Source organism: Pundamilia nyererei, unplaced genomic scaffold (genome assembly GCF_000239375.1).
Source record: "Pundamilia nyererei isolate P.nyererei 1_Seehausen unplaced genomic scaffold, PunNye1.0 scaffold00114, whole genome shotgun sequence".
NCBI lineage: Eukaryota > Metazoa > Chordata > Actinopteri > Cichliformes > Cichlidae > Pundamilia > Pundamilia nyererei.
The window spans coordinates 496,455-514,661 of record NW_005187515.1 but is presented as its reverse complement, the minus strand read 5'-3'; the positions used below and the strand labels follow the sequence as shown (position 1 = coordinate 514,661).

Here is an 18,207-nt window from a genome sequence, read left to right as displayed (position 1 = left end):
AGGGGTTTCCAAGCCAACCCAGATATGTAATCCCTCTAGTGTGCTCCGGGTCTGCTCAAGGCTCTGACCACACTTCAGCAGGGAAGCAGGAGAAAGTCAATCATTTTCCCAAATCACCTCAACTGCTGACTGTTCTATTCTGAGATATCCCTCAGGGACAGTCCAGATATCCTGCTAGGAAAGATCATTTTGTTCTTTTTATTAAACAGTCTTGTTGTCAGATACTACCCATTTGCCATTACCTACTGCCACTGCCTCCGTGGTCTCTGAAAAAGAGATGGAGATTGTATCCAACAAGATCTCTAATGATGCCTCTTTTGCGGTGTGTGGGAGTTGTGTTAGGAAGTCTACAGATTTTTTTCTTTCCTCTACCTGACTATATCTTCAGCTGGGTTCAGTAGTTCTTGTCTCCTGCTGAGAACAGCCTTGGCAAGGCTCTGCATCCTTTTCCTGAGTCATCTGGTGGTTTGCCAAAAAGCAGCCCGTCGCCATAGCAGCCAGAAACCTTAGCAAGGCTCGAGTTTTTCCTTTCAAGACCACATTTGCCGCAATCTACCAATCCTCAGATTACCTGGGAATCTACCTAGAATACCCAAGTCTGAAATAACAACTTTTTCAGATTGATGGTTTTGTAGATACAGGAGGCTATTCCTCCTGATAGAACGATGACATTCTGGTTATAGTTTTGAGCGGCTGCAACCAGGCAACATCACAATAAGAGATATGTTTAAATTGGCCATTTTCCAGGACATATTAGGTGCAAAAGGACACTGAAATGAAACAGTGTACATCACTGAGCAACTAATTCTCCTGCTAAATAATCCAGGATTCATTTTCCGTTGGGTTTTATTTAATTGAACTTTTTGAGCTGACTGTGGAGGGCAGTAGGAACCCATCCAAGATATGATATGATTTTAGATCTCACACTGTGGAGCTGGAGTGGTAAAAGTCTACCATTAATCAGTTTATTCTGGAAATGAATCAATTAAATGAATAATCCACAAATTTATGCCTAATGAGAAGAAACGTTGTGGTCAGAAATGTCCACGAATGACTCCTTTTTAGCAGTCTTAGCCACAACTGACATCTACGCAGACAGCAAAGCTCTGCAGCGTGTCATTTGGATATAATGTATGAATAAATATTTAATTGAAGTATTAACAACACTCTGAGATCTCCGTGTCATTATTCTTGGCGTTTTGTTAAATTTAAAAAAAGAAAAAGAAAGAAAGAAAGCAAACCCTTTTATTCAAAGGATAACCAAGGATAATAAATACTAAATTCATGTCCTCCAGGTATAAATCAACTGAGTAACCTCCACCACACAGATAAGCAACACCACACAAATGAATAAATGACAGAAGGACAAAGAGCTACAAAGGGTAGAAATCACAGGACTGCTGAGGTGCTCTGGGCTGAAAGCAGACTATTTCATGCTTTCACTGATGAAATATAACTCACCTTTCAGAGCGATGATAGCCTGCATTTAGAGGCAGGTCTTTATTGCAGCCATTTATGCATGCATACTTTTATAGCCTATCATATCTGTGCTTTCATGAATACCTCAAAGCAGGAATGGTAGATGCGCTAAAGTGCTGCTTATAATCTTCAAAAACACCATGGGAATGAAAGGCATGGGGACTGTAAAGTACATCCAGGGATAAGCTTGTTGTCGTTCCTTCAGTTGTTTTTTTTAGGGGTCCCTTAGCAACAACGGTGACCCGGCTGTTCAGGTTATACATAGATAAGTCTCAGATGCTCCGCTGTCGGTGATGCCAGGGTCACGAGATACAATCTGCGGGTCTATCAGTCAAAACAGGTTTGCTGCTGAGGTGTGCTTCCCTGCCTCATCCTCCTCCTCCCTGTACCACCACTTTAGGAATATTAAATATGCGAGGCGTCCCCCACTGCAGATGCAATGCTATTGATTTGGTGTCAGTCCTCAAAGCCGCAGTAACATGATTTGGTATCAGCAATGGCTAAATGAGACTTCTCCCAGCAAGAATGGGAGAAGAGGTGAAAGGTTGTCAGGTTTCTCATTCGGAATGACTCCTTGTTTACAGGTAGCTTGATATTTGTCCATAGACCTTTGGTTAAGGATTCAGTTGGTCTCTCATCTTACGTCTTGAGACAGCTGAGGCTGATTTTACATAGCATTTGAGTACATAGCATAACCTTGGCTACTTGGCTGTCTTCTTCTCTTCTCAAAAAAAAAAAAAAGCCTTGAGAGTATTGAAACTGCAGAGATGAACCAGACATTAGAAGTGTTTCTCTAATTCTTTTAAAGTTACACCAGGTCCTGGCCACATCCCACTGGGTCTCTCTGGAGAAAGTCAAATTTTCTTAAAGCAATATTCATCATAACTGATTCTCCTCTAATGAGGATTCCAACCCCCTACAGTGCCCAGTGCTTCACCAGAGTCAGCAATGATCTTAATGCAATTAAGGCTGCAGCCTGACTGAGCCGCTTCGACTTTGCGAGGGACTGTTTGCCCGGCTGCTTTTTAAAAAATGTCGACAGAGCCAGATAAGCAGCGCTCAGGCGCTCGAGGCGCTTTCGCTGGAACCTATTTGACTTGCTTTACTTGGCATCAACTTCATTTATGCTGTTTGACTTTAAAGATTACTTTGAGCGAGGGACATCTGTGGATGCGATTTTAATACATACGTGGTTTCTTTGAATAAAACACATGTACTCACTCGTTTTTCTCTGCAGAGACACCTGCAAGCTGTGGGGTGAAAACATATTAAACACCGCTAGCATGTGTCTGCTGAAATGGTTCTGAGGGTATTTTATTTATTTATTTATTGCTTGTCTGTGTGCAGGTGAATAAGAAATACAAGTATAAGTGACTGCTTATAAAGAAGTAGCAGTCTATTTTATTTACAGTATGTATCTTCTTGGGCAGTTTCAAAAATGTTATTTTATTTCATTTTATTGCATTTTATGAGACGAAACATATAAAAGGCAGAGGAATCCAGCGCCGTTATCTGCATTGTGATGCTGCATTGTGATTCACCCTGAACCCCTGACAGTGGCTCTGTTTTTGTCACATCACTGGCACGGTTCCCACCTCACTGCTAAGAGCCCTTCATCGCTGCGTGCTCGATTACAATAGCTCAACATTGCCACCAAGTGGTACACAGCAGCCATGACCCCGGTTTGGCAGAAGGTTAACAGCTCCAGATGCTTGCAGTCAGTGCAGCACAGGGGGACGGCGCTGCAGATGCAGGTGTCACTGTGGGGCTCAAAGAGACGAGCAGACGTCAAATAATCACACAGCTTGGCTGCATTCCCAGTTTTTGATGAGCAGACATGGAATCAATGATCTGTTCATTAGTCCTGCATGAGCAAATCTGAGAGTGATCTGCTGCCCAAAAGAGGCAAAAAAAAAATCAATACTGCATGTGGATACTCTTTGCACCACATCCTTCTCTCCATACATGATAATCTTTTATCTCTGGCAACTGAAACGAATAAATGCCAATAACTAGGAACAAATATGCCTCTATAGTCTATCAGGGGGCTGTGGGTCGAATCTTTGTCTAATTGAACATCAGCTGGGGGTGGGGGGGTCTTAGCTAGAATGTGTTTTAGCTTTCAGGCCCTGGAGTCTTTTTTTTTCCTTGCAATCAAGGTCACAGTGTGAGAGCGTGAACAATGCACGAGGTTATTTCCCTCCTGCCTTCATTACTATACAATTAGCTGTGGTGGTATTCCATTTCCCTCATTTCAGACTTTGTAGATCGATATTGCTCAGGCTCCTGGCTAAGTAGCTGCGTTGCTGGTAGGGCTTTTCAATAGCTGAATGGGAGGCATCAGTCACTGAGCTAAAAGAGATGTTTGAGAGCTGTAGTCGGCGATGGCCACACACACACACTTTGATGAGCGGTTGTAGAGACTTTGCAAAAACAGTCTCACAAATACGGGGGACACTGGGTGATTTTTAAAGAGGAGATTGTGCTAATGTCAAGTTTGAACAATGGTTCCTCTATCATCATTATCAAGGTCATTTATTTGCTTGTGTGGGGTCTGTTGAATTTTGCTTTGAGTCTCCTTTCTTTTTCGGATTTTCATTCATTGCTTTAGTTTAAAGGTACAAAAAATGGGTACAAACACTTTTTTTGGTTTGGATATCATTAATTGGACCTTCTTGCTGGTGGAACAAGTGGCTACAGAAGCTGAATGTATCACAGTAGCACGGTAATGTGCTTAAACTTGAATGCATCTACAGTACAAGGCGGTATTTGCCCCTTGTCATGCTTAAATGTTACAGACTATCAAACAAATTATATTATTTCCACTAGCCACACCCCAGCCTGATTATTGCTAGATCTGTTTGAATCAAGAAATGACTTAAATAGAACCTGTCTGACAAAGTGAAGAAGGCTAAAAGATCTCATAAAGCTGCTTTTCAGTAGCTGAATGTATCAGTCATTGATCGACATGTGTTCGAAGACATCGTGCCACAATCTAAAGAAACTCAAGAACCAGTCTGGAAAGGGTTAAAGAGCCATTTCTAAGCCTTTGGTACTCCAACAAACCAGAGTTAGAGCCATTATCTGCAAATGTAGCGCACTGGTAATAGGGGTGAACCTTCCCAGGAGTGTAAACGTATACAAGAGCGCATCAACAACTCATCCAGAGGTCACAAATGCAAAACAACATCTAAAGAACTGCAGGCCTCACAGTTTGGGTCAAAATGATCTAATACTAACACAGCATTTGGCAAAAAGAGCATCATACCAACAGTCAAACATGGTGGCGGTGCTGTGGTGGTGTGGGGCTGCTTTGCTGCTTCATTACCTGAACCATGACTGAGATCATGATGGACCTGGACCATGATGGACCCATGAATTTGGCCCTCTACCAAAAAATCCTAAAGGAGAATGTGTGACCATCAATTTGTTCCCTGAAGCACACCTGAGTTGTGTAGCAGGGCAGTGAAACACACCAGCAAGTCCAGCTGTGAATGGCTCAAAGAAATTGATTGAGATGTTTTAGCATAACTCCAAACTGGCCATTCAAAAGCTTGTGGTGTGTGTGGCTGGATGAAAACAACTCTTCAAAGAAGCATGGGCCAAAATCCCTCCACAGCGATGTGAAACACTCATTGCCACTTACTGCAAGGGCTTGATTGCAGTTCTTGCTGCCAAGGGTGGCACGACCAGTTATTACGTTTAGGTGGCAATTACTTTTTCACATAGCTTAATAAATTAGATCATCATACAAAAAATGCATTTTATTTTTTTCTGGATGATCTCTGTCTCGTTTTTTGATTTTGATTTTTTTGGAGGATGTGAAATATTTAAAGGTCAAAGAAATCCAGATGGCAGCAAATACTTTTTGTGACACTATTCTTGTGCGTGATAGACCAAGGTCAAAAGGCCAGGTTATCAACACATCACCTCTCCAATTCATCAGCTCATTTTTATTTGGCACAGTCCCTCATGAGAGCATTTAGCAGCATGATGACAGGAGGGATGAGATATGAGCCGAGCCGGTGGCTGCAGAAAGTCTACAGAAAACACGGAGCAAGGGCTGTGCAATCAGACGCCACAACTGACTTCATCTCAGAGAATAATTACATGTGGCACTGACTCCGAGGCTCATTCAGGGCTGGTTATTAATGCCTATAATGGACAGGCAGCAGAGGGCACTGGATCATGGTCACATGAAGGGTGAATGAAATGTACAGTAGTACAGTAGTATCCTGTTTTGTTAAAAAGGACCTATTGTGCTCATTTCCAGGTCCATATTTTTATTTGTAAACTTGACTTGGGCAGTCAAATGAGCCATGGCTCATCCTTATTTACCTCACACCGGGGTGTGGTGCAGGCCATCAGTGTGACTGGAGTGACTTTAGCTCACAACCCTTTCCCTAGCCAACTGACAGAACAAGCTGTGTGCCCAAAAATGACCTTATTAGGGTTATCCTCTGACATCACACAGAGTCAAGAGTAGAAAATAAAGCTTTTGAGTCACATGGGTTGCTTGTATATATCCTAATTGTATATATCAAACAGTTTATGCAGTACATTAAAAAACAAGGACCATAATAGGTGCAATATCTCAAAGACCTTTTTTCAGTTGCTGTTAAACTGTCTCTTGGAAAATACTTGAATTTGGAATCGTAGAAAAACGTTGCATTGATATTTTAATGTGCTGCAGGCCATACATGCTACATTAAACTGGGCCGTTTTGTATTAAATGTGAGAAAGTGTTCTGAAGTTAAGCATGTTTGCAGCTAGTGTTAACTAAATGATTTCACACCTGCACTCTGCTAAACCTCTTTGTCTGTTTTACTGAGCTACGCTGATCTTGAATGGACAGATTCAGACAAAGAGCTCCCTTTTTATGAATTGTGAAAGAATATCTTTGATGTTTTACTTGACACAATTGTTCAATTTTTTAACAAAAAAAGAATTTCTTCTTCACCAAAATCGCCAGCTTTCATTATGAAACATTATCTGTATTTATAGTAACAGCACAAAGTTTAAGTAAAATCAACCATCTTTAATTTAAAGTGTTCCCTGCTCAAGTAAAAGAAGAGAAAGATTTATGTGAATACACCTTTGATTCAGCATACAAAGTGAAAAGAGGACTAAAGCAAGACAAATTTTACTGTTAGTATCATTATTCTTATTATTAGTCACAGAATCTCATAACAAGAACACATATTAGAAAGATGCCTGCTGCATTTAATACTGAGGAATCATGTAGAAACAGACCACGAGGAATAGCATGACATCGTTCCGAATAACAGCAAACATCCAATCGTCAGGCAAGGAGTGGCACAGGACAGGCATATTCGTTTTTTTCTTTGTTTTTTTTACCAAAAAAATAAATACCAGCAAACTGAGGAGCCTCATTCAGCGACAAACTGGCAGTTGAAGCAAACGCCACTCAAAGTCTGAAGTCATCTCTCCACAGGCACCAAGAGACAGAAACATTTCCTCTGTGTGGAATTTCAAGACATCATACTTGCTAAATAAACGAAAAGTTGGCGTGCTACGTAAAAAAAAACACAATTACAAATTTAAAAATAGAAAAAAAATATCTGTCAGGAGAATACGAGGAAGAAGGAAGAAGCATGCAGATTATAAACAGCGAAAATACAACTTGCATGGAAACTTCTCAGGAAAATGTTTTTAGAAGCTGCTGTCAAATAAAAACGGCTCCAGTTCTAATCTTGTTCTTTTGATTATTTCATTTATTTTTTCTTTAATGCTCTCAACGCATTTACTGGGAAAGAAAAATGGGCTTCTTCATGTGACAGCAGCATTCCTGTTTCTGCTACATTCACAGTACTGCAGGAGGATGGGTCATCTGTCACTGCACTGGTACAAGACAGTACTCTATACTGAAAATAACACCAACCGCAATAACTATAGTTACTGATATTCAGGTAAACGTGACGAAGAACAGAACATTAATTAAAGTCCATCCCAATTACAGCCGTCGCCACGGTTCTTTCAGCTGTTTCCTTTGCTGCCGTTGTCATCGCACTTCAGACGGGCACCACAAATATTTTATCTGACATCAAAATTGGTCCTATTATTGGTCCGCTGAAATGTATTTCAAAACAACAAACAAAAGGAGAGGGGGGGAAAAAAGTTGAGCTTCCCACTTAAAGGAGACTGTAGCTTAGTCTGGGTGGCAGCTTTACATTCTTGGCAATAACAGCACCTCTTTTATGTTTTAAAGAAAAGACAACTGCGCCAATCTGCAGTGTGCTCAAATTTACAAACTCCACTGACGTGAACATTTCACCAAGAAAATACAATTTTGTGGATTTTCTTTTAAATAGATATAGATATAGATATATAGAGAGAGCGAAAGAGTAAGTATTTAGTAAGTATTTTACAGTAACACTCGTGGCCGACACAGAATCAAAATGCACATCTTTTTTTTTTTCATAGAAATCATACAGAGACATTCGGTTCACACTGGTCGTCACATTCCTGTGAGTCGGGCAGAGAGGAGTGCTGCTGCAGCGTGTGTCCACCGTGTGGCAGCATGTAGGTATCCTGGATCGTGTTCAGTGCAATTTCTCCTCAGCGCTGCGGGTTGTAAATCTGACACACTGTAGCACATTCTCCGCCTCGCTCTCGAAAGGGGCTGATTTGGCTTCTCGAACACCGACCGTAGGAGGGATTCTAAAAAAGAGCCAAAATCTGTCACCGGCCTGTTCATCAAAACCGCTCTTCAGTTCAAGACTCCTGCAAAGATTTGTCATACACTGACAGTCAGACGATGCTGTGTAAAGGCTGTGGGAAACTGTGGTAACGGTGAATAATTGCACTGTCTCTCTTCAAGGGAAGACCACGAGCTAAGCAAATCAGGCACGAGTCTGACATTGCCTGTGTGTAACTTGGTGTGAAATACTGTGGAAATGTGCACGATTTTATTGCACTACATCTGCAACGCCTTTAAGTGACCTTAAAGGAGTAAATATTATCATTATTATTTCAGTATTATTAATCTCCACATATTTGTTTACTTCTCACAGAGATCTCCAGGATGATCTCCAATACCATATCTGGTCCTTTTTTATGCACTCTGATACTTTTCGTTTTTGTCAAACTCAAACTAGTTTCACTTCTGTGGGAATAAGCTGAGAAGAGAAGTGAACTTTCATTTGAGGTTTCAAGCCAGAAAGGGATTAAACGACAACACACTGGTGTGTTTTCTGTGCGGTTGCATGGGTTACGTGGCTTTAACAGGAAGAGAAATGAGTTATGCCAGAAAACTGGGAGATATGTACGCATGTTTGAAGGTGACCAGCAACTCTGTAGCTAATTAACTAATTCCACACAATTTGTTATTTGTGAAAGAGCTACAGGTTGATAGCCAGGCTTTTAATGATTACTGTGGTAGCTGACAGACTGTGTCAGGTCCTGCTGACATTACAGACAACAAGAATTCTTCCAGGTCAAAATGGAAGCTATGAACTCATTTAATTAATTAGGAACATAACTAATCAGCAAAAACATATAAAACAATTATCTATTAAACAGCAAATAAGCGGTCAAAGTGCACCTCTCTCACCTGGTTATAGATGGACATCAAATACTCCTTCCTCCACTGCCTCTATATCCTCCTCAGCAATTACTAGTGGGAACAGAGAAGGTGAGGGCAAAGAAATAAGTGGCGGTTTGGTCAGCCATCTGGAAATGCAAAGCATCGCCTAAAACCCAGAAATGTGCGGCCTTTGTCTATTTACCATTCCCAATTCGTTCGTCTGGCAGCATTGTGCTGCCCACTGATGGAGCAGGTTTGCACTGATACAGAATTGAGCCAGGCAGGGCGCCACTTTTGCTAATGTCTGATGAAAACACTGCCTTTATGAGTCACTAGCCTCACTGTGGTGGACCATTTACATTTCCATTGCAAATTACACTCTATTGTTGGAAGAAAACCCTCCAAATGTCAGCTCCCCATACACTCAAAGGAAGACAAAAGCCCCCATCAAAAAGTGGAGGTGTTGCAGTGGTGACATGAAGTCAAAATTCCTCCGGGCTACACTTGTTTATCTTTGATGCCTGCGATGGGAGATTCTATTTTATCAGCACGAGGGGTCAAACTTTAAGGTCTGTACACATATCAAGCTAGCTGGTACTGTATTCATTCCTGTGAGAAACAAAGATTCTAAAAACAAGTAACTCGATGCTTGAAAAATACACTTATTCTGTGGGGGCTTTTTGCTCATGCCTGTAGGCCACAGCCAGCAGCAGGTAGTTGCATAAGGACCATAGATATATATATATATATATGTGTGTGTATATATATACACTAGAAATAGGAGGGCTGGCTCTATCCAAAAAGGCTGAAATTGATCAGAAATGTTATAAAAGTTATCAGTGGGATCACAAATCATTTTTTAATTTTTAATGTAATACGTATTTAGACATGTGTAGGGGTCCATTTCAGCAATCATCCTCTTGGAAACATGAGGGATGCTAGCTGCATGTAGATGCATCTTACCAGTGTTCTGCAGGCTGGGTGGGGTGTTAGCAGGAGGAGGGAAGCTGTAGGATCTGGCCTGGAGAGCTGGCGGCGCTTCATGGCTGATGCTCTTGGTCCTCTTCCGGCACTCAACAGCCAGCCGGCTTCGGCAGGCCTTATGGCAGTTGACCCCGCAGGCTGCAGTGGGAATGTTCGCACGATGGGAGAAAGATGGAGGCAGGGACAGGTTTCGGGAGAGGAGGAGAGGACGGGGGGATCGGAAGGGAGGGAGGGACAATCGGCGAGAGAGCAGGCGAGACAGGAAGAAAGGATGAGAGGGCCAGGGGCGAGAAGAAGATGGAGGTGGAGAAGAAGGGTCAGACAAAGGGACGGGTGCAAACTGATGAGACGGGGCAAACGGGAGAGCTAACGGTGACAGTAAAGTGCTTCGACATGCTGTACAGACACACGAACACTGGCACATGCACACGGTAAGGCCGACTGTGCCCGACAACAGCTCTGTCAGCTGTGGGTAGTCTACAAGGAGAGGAGTGATGGGTCACCCAGCAAGGCAGCAGGAAAGCACCTGAGTTACTGGAATCCACAGCAACAGAAATCTTTCCTGGTTCATTTCTTCACTGTCACTGGTGGTAGTCACCTGACTTTAAATAACTATAAAGTGTGCAGATAAGCATCATATCAAGAGAAGAAAACAGTAACAACCTACATAGTGGCAATATAACTAATTTTTATTAATTTTTAATAATGCTTATTTCTTTAACTCACTATGAATTTTTCATTCTAAAATAATTATCACAGATATTGTCAGTTCCCAAATAATGACACATACCTATCAGTCTTTGCTTAAACTCTCATGTACTCTCATGTCTTTCCAATGTATATGAAGCTATAAATGTTGCTACTTTTCCCAGTCTTCATGCTATGGTGAGCAAAGCAGCTGGGGGATGACAATTCAAATTTAACAAGGAGATCTTAGAGCAGTCTTAAGGTCTAAAGCAAAAAAAAAGAAGCCTACTTGCTAAAACGTCAAAGAGATAGAAAGAAGCAAAGATGTTTCTGTGATATGGATGTTAGAATGCTGGCATGAGCACAGCCCCACATCTGTTCAGACAGTGAGAGGTTTCTGATTCAAATCTCAGTAGCTGACATCTACTACCCCATTACACACACCAGACAACCCACACACATCAAGAGCGCTCCTGCACTGCACTGCACTGCAGTGGGTGATTCATTTCAATTATGTGCCTGCCGGTCTGTCTACCTCCCTGAGTTTGGGCTAACAATGGTAATGGGGATGAATGGCTGTGGGGCTCTCTCATTGACTTCCCCTGGTCTCATTAATGGAACAAGCCAGAACTAAAACTCTCAGTCAGGCTCACAGAATGCACTCCTGTAGAGTGGAGAGGACACGGGAGAGTGTGAGGGTCAGTGGTGTGTATGTGTGTCTGTATACACAGAGAAATGCATCGATCTCTTTGTGTGGATCTGCTTGTGTTATTTTTTAAAGCAATCACATGCTTGTCTTTGTATTTTAATAACAAACACAAGTTAAAGATTTAAAGCTCCTTACATAACTTGCCTCATTCACGCAAGCACTTTTTGCTACACTTTTTCTATGTACCAGTCACACAACAGAGAGCAACTTGGTGTTAACATCTTCCCCGAGGATGTTTGACATGTAGACTGGAGCAGCTAGTGATTGAACCAGCAACCTTCGGATTAGCAAATGACCTGCTCTACCTCTCCTGAAGTACTAATCCGAGTCTCCCATCCAAGTACTAACCAGGCCCGACAAGATCGGTTGTGCTTAGGGTGGTATGGCCGTGACCTAGTCAACATGACGTCATCATGAAAAATAAGAAATTACTAATCCTTAAAGTTGTTACACTAATTCAAACACAAATATCTGTATTTGTTAACACATGTGTCCTTTTGTTCTCCTACTTAGACCTCCAAGGCTCCAAGAGATACACAAGGACTCTGCACACAATACAATACTACTGTGAGGTTTCTCAAGCTGTCATTGCATTAACACAATACTTAACTTCTTCTAAATAATGAGATATTCACGCTAGTAACTGAACAAACTGTGTAGGCAAGGCTGACTGAGAAATCTTTGCAAAAACCTGACGTGGAATTTAGTTTATGCAACACAGAAAAAGCAGGGAAACGCCATCTATGAAATATCTGCCCTACCGTTCTCGCTCAGATGTCTGAGCTGTATCCAATCACTCCTTAAAAGACTACAGCAGATGGAAACTAGGTTTATTTGCATTTTAGATCCGGCATCATGTCCAAACCTTTGCTTGACATCTGGAGAGCAACATATTTGTTGCAAATTATTTAGAGAGTTTAACGTCTGCAGATCATCACTCTGCTTTACAACATCAGCACGGACCACCAACAGCATGTCCACAGAGGGGGGGGTGGACAAGCTGCAAATGTGTTTAAGAAGGTAGCCGGCCTCTGTGTATGTGCATTTGTGAAATGAACCAGCTTCCTCAAACACAGGTCCACTTGGAGGCCTGAAAGGGCAAATAATTCTCCATTGTGTATAGTGTGCTCTCCGGTGATGGAGTTTATCCAGCTGCTTAAGCAGAGGGCTTTGAATATAATTAAATGTGTGATATGTTTGATGACATTTACTTAGCACTCAAAAATCTGTGGAAGGTGCAACAGATGGGAATCGATGGCTTCAAAAAAAAGGCACTAATTCCTTGAAGCTTGTACCCTTGTAGCTAGAACAAGTTTATTTGTGCAGAAAACAGCGAGCAAAAGCTGAACGACTCCTCTCTTACCTTTACATTTGTAGCCTTGCTTGTAAAATCCCCAGATCTGGAAAAAAAGAAAGAAAAGAGAGGGGAAAAGGAGTGGGGTTGGGCATTAATCCTGATTTTATTTTGTTTAGGATGCAAGGCGCTTTATATAATGAGGTAAAGACCCTACAATAATACAGAGAAAACTGCAACAAACAGGCAACTGTGAGTAAGCACTTGGCAAAGCAAGGCAAGAAAGAGGTACAATGAAGCAAAGAGACGCGTAAGGTGTGAGAGCGAGATAGAGGGAAAGAAAGGGGGAGAGAGACGGGAGGCCGGCTGGACAGAGGGGGTGGAGGGGGACCGAGATCAAGCGGGATGCAGGGAGCGCACAGGCAGTGGGGGAACAATGACATGAAAGAGCTGAACTGGAGATCACACACCGCACTGGCACATCTGAGGAGGCACAAAATATCCTGACCTCTTCACGTACACACATACAGACACACACAAACCTACATGAATGACAGCAAAGCCACATACACCTGTAGGTGCACATTTGCACACTGACACAAAGAAAGTCTCTCTCACACACACACACACACAGCCAGAGGCTTTAAAACAAAGAGAAGTTAGTTCTGAGCAGAATATCCAAACACAACTATCATCACAGCCCTGCCTACGCTGACTGACCTTTAAAGCCTCTGTAGACGCTAAAACACAACACACTACAAACAACAGCTGGAAACATGCTGGTTTTAATTTAAGCTTTGCCACCTCTACTGGCTGTAGTTACACATTTGATATTTAAAAAAATGCACCGGGAGCCGTTTATGTTTCTATTTTTGAAATCATTTCGAGTGCCTCAGTGTTGAGTTTTCAACCAGCACTGACAAGCTGTGTGTATTTAATTTCTCAGGTATTTTAAGGCAGTCTTTTATCAAATAGGAAAGTTCAAATAAGGGAAACTGTGCTGTCTTTAATGCCCCGACTGTAACAAATCTCAAATGTCATTCTGTTCCTGCTAAATTGTTTAACACAAAAAAAGTGACAGAAGGTAAAATTTGGCTTTTATACGACGAGAAAAGTTTCCATTTATCATTCTACTGAATTCCCATGAACCTTTTTTTGTTATCGCCATTTTATTTTAAGTATTTTCAAATGAGGGAACAAGTTGTTTTCTAAGTGACTGACATCGGCCATTATTGTGGAAGAAATAATGGAAGAAAATGTGCAAATTTGGAATTGGATTCACTTTATCTAGACAAGCTCAAAGGTACCCTATTTTTTTGTCTCTAGTGGAGGAAGGGGGTTAACTGATCGAACTAACATTTTAGTCTGTCAGACAAAATAATTTGCAGTAATTTATGTCATGCACATAAGTTAAAAAAAGAGCACACATCCCACCCTTTCCATGTGCACACATGGAAAAACAGGGACAGGGAGAGCAGCAGCATGACCCTGTGCAGGACGCAGCAGGCAGGAAAGCCTGGTGGACGGGCACGCCTCTTTCACTCAATTATGTTTAAGGCTGTGAAATCATTTGCAGTAAAGCATCACTGTTCACTGTAAATGATTCTCAGAGTAGACGCGTTATTTTACATCTTTCAGAATCAGGCTCAGGACTGGGAGTTAAACTTAACATGTAGTTTTTAACCTCCATTATTATTTTTCAGTTTGTAGACCTTTATGCTAGTTTAAGAACCTGTAACCATATCAAACACATAATATGACGTCAATGTACAATTAACCCTGCAAACCAAAAGCTCATCGACAGCTCCAAACACTTCGTTTCAGACATTACATACTCTTACCAAACTCTGCAGTCCAGCAGGATAAGGTCACCCACACATGTCCATAGTAGGCTTGTTTAGAAATGCTAGTTTGCAGTATGAGCATACATGCATGTACAAATGTACCTTGGAAATCAAGTATATACTGCATAAGACACGCAGCCTGCAAAAGATCTGTGACTGTAATGAGATATTTTTATCTTTTGTCACAAGGTATGAACACTCTCGTAACTCAAAACAGAATAAGAGATGCAGCATGCGTCAAAAAGCCTCGATGCATCACTCTGTGTAATTTCTCTTCTGAAACTTGTTTGAATCTTTTCCAGAAGCCTGCTGCATCCTCCTGAGATGGAGAAGCTTGCACACGGTGCATTGTCGGCTTGCTTCTGTAATCTTTAAGCCAGTAATTAAAATAAAAGACCAAAGAAGAATGCAGGCACCACAGCACCAGACTGAACATCCTTGTGCGAATACCAGTGACTGGATGCTGGTGTTTACAGAAGGCCCGGCTGGAATTGGACAGCATGTTTGAGGCAAGTGTTGAAAAATGTGCTGCAGGAAAATATTTTGTTTGCACAGGAGCCAAGAGGAAAGCAGACAGATGAGGAAGTGGTTGGTGTACAGTATCTACCTCTGCCACACACACACAGATATATCCAAAGGAAGAGGCAGACTGCCAGGGTCCTTATCTTTCTCTGCTCTGTATTCTGAATTTCCCCCATGACGATTTAAAAGTAACAGACTTTCCCCAGAGTTTAACGTGCTGCTGTGCACATGTGTGCATGTTTAATTTTAATGGAAACACATACGGTTGTCTGTACGTCTCTCTCGAGAATTGGTCCGCTTATAATGCAATATAAAGAAATGAATGTCTCTACTTCAACATTAAAGGCCTGTTCTCATTACAGCTTAGTCACTGTCTGTGTCTCAATAACACAGAGATCCTTGGGGGACTTTTGGGAACGTTGAGAGCCAGAGGACGCACACTCACACACCCTTAACACTGCCACAGACGAGGGTTATCATCTCACCCAGTTAACTTCCTCTCATATTTCCCAGAATGCAACTTCAGCAGTGTGTGGCTGCAGCTCAAAGTGATTGCACTACCCTGACCTGACATGAGAAACCTTAAAGAGTTGTGCTACCACGGCTTGACAGTGACAGCCAAGACAAATAATGAAGTGCATGACACTGGGGCATTTATAAATCATACAGCTGAGTCAGTGCCTAAAATCGAGTTTTTCATGGACTGTGTTTCATGAACATTTTAGGATGGACTGAGGTCAAAAGCAGAATTATACACAAGCTGAAAAGATGGCTACTGTTTAAGTTTTAGGCATAGATGTTTACTCACAAAGCCAGCACAGTGTTCACAGAACGTTGGCTTGACATAGGTGGTCTCAGTAAAAGTGTGGATGAAACCCATCTTGCAGTTCAGCAGAGAGCTGGCTTTCATAAAGTAGTCTATCATCTCCTCCCTGCTGATCTTCCCGTCTCTGTAAGAGGACGCAGAAAGAGATGAATGTCACAGAAAGCAGATTGTAAGTTGGCTCAGTCTATAAAGTGCTTATGAATAAAGCTACAGATTCTCACTGGTTCTTGTCCAGTTCTCCAAACTTGCTGAGGTATGGAAAGTTGTTCCTGATTGCTTCAAATTCATCCCTGGAGATGTTGCCATCGCCATCTGTGTCAAAGTTCTTGAAGACTGACTGAAAAGAAGAAAGATGTCAAGTAATTAGGCTGTTTTTAGGGAAAAGTGATTACTGTGATTGCCTGAAAAATAACACAATAATTTATGTATTTAAAATTTAGATCCACAGATTTGTCCATGCATGAGCTCTGCACCAAGTTTCACAACATTTTTCTTTTCCATCTTTGGTCATATATCTGCATTTCACTTGTTTATTGTGTAGTTTTGATAAATTAGCAGTTCTGATACTAACACCTATAACACCTCTCAGAGCAACCTAAAAAACTAAATGTTCAAACTGGGAAACAAGTATTCCCCTCCCTAAAAGGCAGAGAAACCCACAGCATCACAGCAGGTCACATTTATTAAATAATGTTGATTGTCTTTAAACTTTATAAATATATATATATATACAGTAGATAGAACAAAGCTAACACTTTGACTGGGTGACAACCAACTTAACACATCTGGAAAATAACATTTGCTGGAACAGAATTTTACAGACAGAGTAGATCTGTCATGCAACTCATTTGCAGATGTGCATTTGTGGGGAAGAAGTTACCAAAACACATACGCCCTAGTTATGGTAATTATGGTTTGTGCTCTTATCGGAAAGCAAGACTAAAAAAATACACTCTGACATTTGTTAAATCTTTGACAAGCCCAATAAAATGTAGTAGATCAGACTCATGCAGTCTAAAAGATGATTTTATGATCCAGCAGTTTGATAATGAAGAGCACTGGTGAGCGTTATTGTTTTTGAATTAATCATTTTAGTGGTAAAAGCCTAGAGATGTATCAGTTTTTAAACTTTTGATCTCTGACAGTTGTGGTGGTGAGTACAGCCACAGCTCATTTTTATCCTTATCCTTGTAGCACCTCTCAGGCTCTGAGAGATGTGAATATGACGGGAGCAGAGAAACTCACTTCCACCATCTTCTCTATGTGTTTCTTGATGATCGTGGGGTCAGCGCTGGGCTTCACTGAAACGGCCCACTCATCAATCATACTGGGCTTGGGATCAGGTGCGGGGGCAGGGCTGGAGTTCTGCTACAGTTGATGAGAAATCAGAGACCATGAGATCAATAATAAACCAGAGAAGTGAAGCAAAGAAAGCTGCCACACAGGGCAGAAGTCAGGAATAACCTCGGTGGATCAGAATGAAAATACTTTTTGAAAAAGATTTCCAGCGTAACAATTCTGATATTTTAATATCTTAAGATAAATATTGTCTACAGTATATTTGTCTGAAATGCAGGCAGTTTTAGACTGAGGTTCAGAAGGCACGCTTAAAATCACCATTATCTATCATAGCAAGTCTGTAGAAAAGCAATATTAGTGCATGAGAGGTGAGGGGCTGGGAACACACGGGATGAGTATATCACCATGCTGCTTACCACTGGCTTGCGTGGTTCCCTCTGTAAAGACATCTGATAGATCTCCTCTTCTGTGTGGTATTGGTCCAGAGACACCTGCACAAACAGCCAATGTGAAAAAGGCGCATGAAAAAATTCAAGTAATTTCCATTAATCAGGTAAAATCAGGTATTAACACCAGCAGTTATTTCAAATAAGAATACTTTTATTTCTTAAATGTAAAATACTTTTTCTATAAACATCACAAGTAAAGATTTAAAGTTTTTTTATAGAGTTACATTTTGGTTCATACCTTCCAAATCTCTCCTACAAAACCTAAACTAAAGGCTAAAATATTGTTTGCTAGCTAAAAATATGACATTTTGAGACATCAGTGGTTTACGCTAGCAGCCTGTGTCTAGTTAGCTATTAAAGTATGAACTGTGTTAGCAAGCTACTGGAGTTAGCTAAGGCACTATACATATTTAAAATGGTAAATGGCTTGTATTTGTATAGCGCTTTCTAGTGCCTAAGGACTCCAAAGCGCTTAACATATGCAGTCATCCACCCATTCACACACACATTCACACACTGGTTTGATTTGATTTGATTTTTATTGATTAGCATTCAAATATCTCAGTGA

General features: G+C 41.3%; 1 protein-coding gene across 3 annotated transcripts in view; it reads right to left on the bottom strand.

Annotated features, from left to right (window-relative positions):
* Window positions 1–6,502: 6,502 nt before the first annotated feature.
* LOC102206114 (RAS guanyl-releasing protein 2) overlaps window positions 6,503–18,207 on the bottom strand; it is a 38,234-nt gene continuing 26,529 nt past the window's right edge. For 2 of the 3 annotated variants that reach the window (XM_005741838.2, XM_005741839.1), the window contains exons 10-17: window positions 17,607–17,681; window positions 17,137–17,259; window positions 16,113–16,228; window positions 15,874–16,015; window positions 12,769–12,805; window positions 9,989–10,147; window positions 9,053–9,115; window positions 6,503–8,160 (exon numbers count right to left, since the gene is read on the bottom strand). In XM_005741838.2, coding sequence (XP_005741895.1) covers window positions 9,057–9,115; window positions 9,989–10,147; window positions 12,769–12,805; window positions 15,874–16,015; window positions 16,113–16,228; window positions 17,137–17,259; window positions 17,607–17,681 — 711 coding nt within the window. In that variant the 3' untranslated portion in view covers window positions 6,503–8,160; window positions 9,053–9,056. The remainder of the gene's footprint in view (window positions 8,161–9,052; window positions 9,116–9,988; window positions 10,148–12,768; window positions 12,806–15,873; window positions 16,016–16,112; window positions 16,229–17,136; window positions 17,260–17,606; window positions 17,682–18,207) is intronic. The other variant, XM_005741840.2, reaches the window with a different exon arrangement.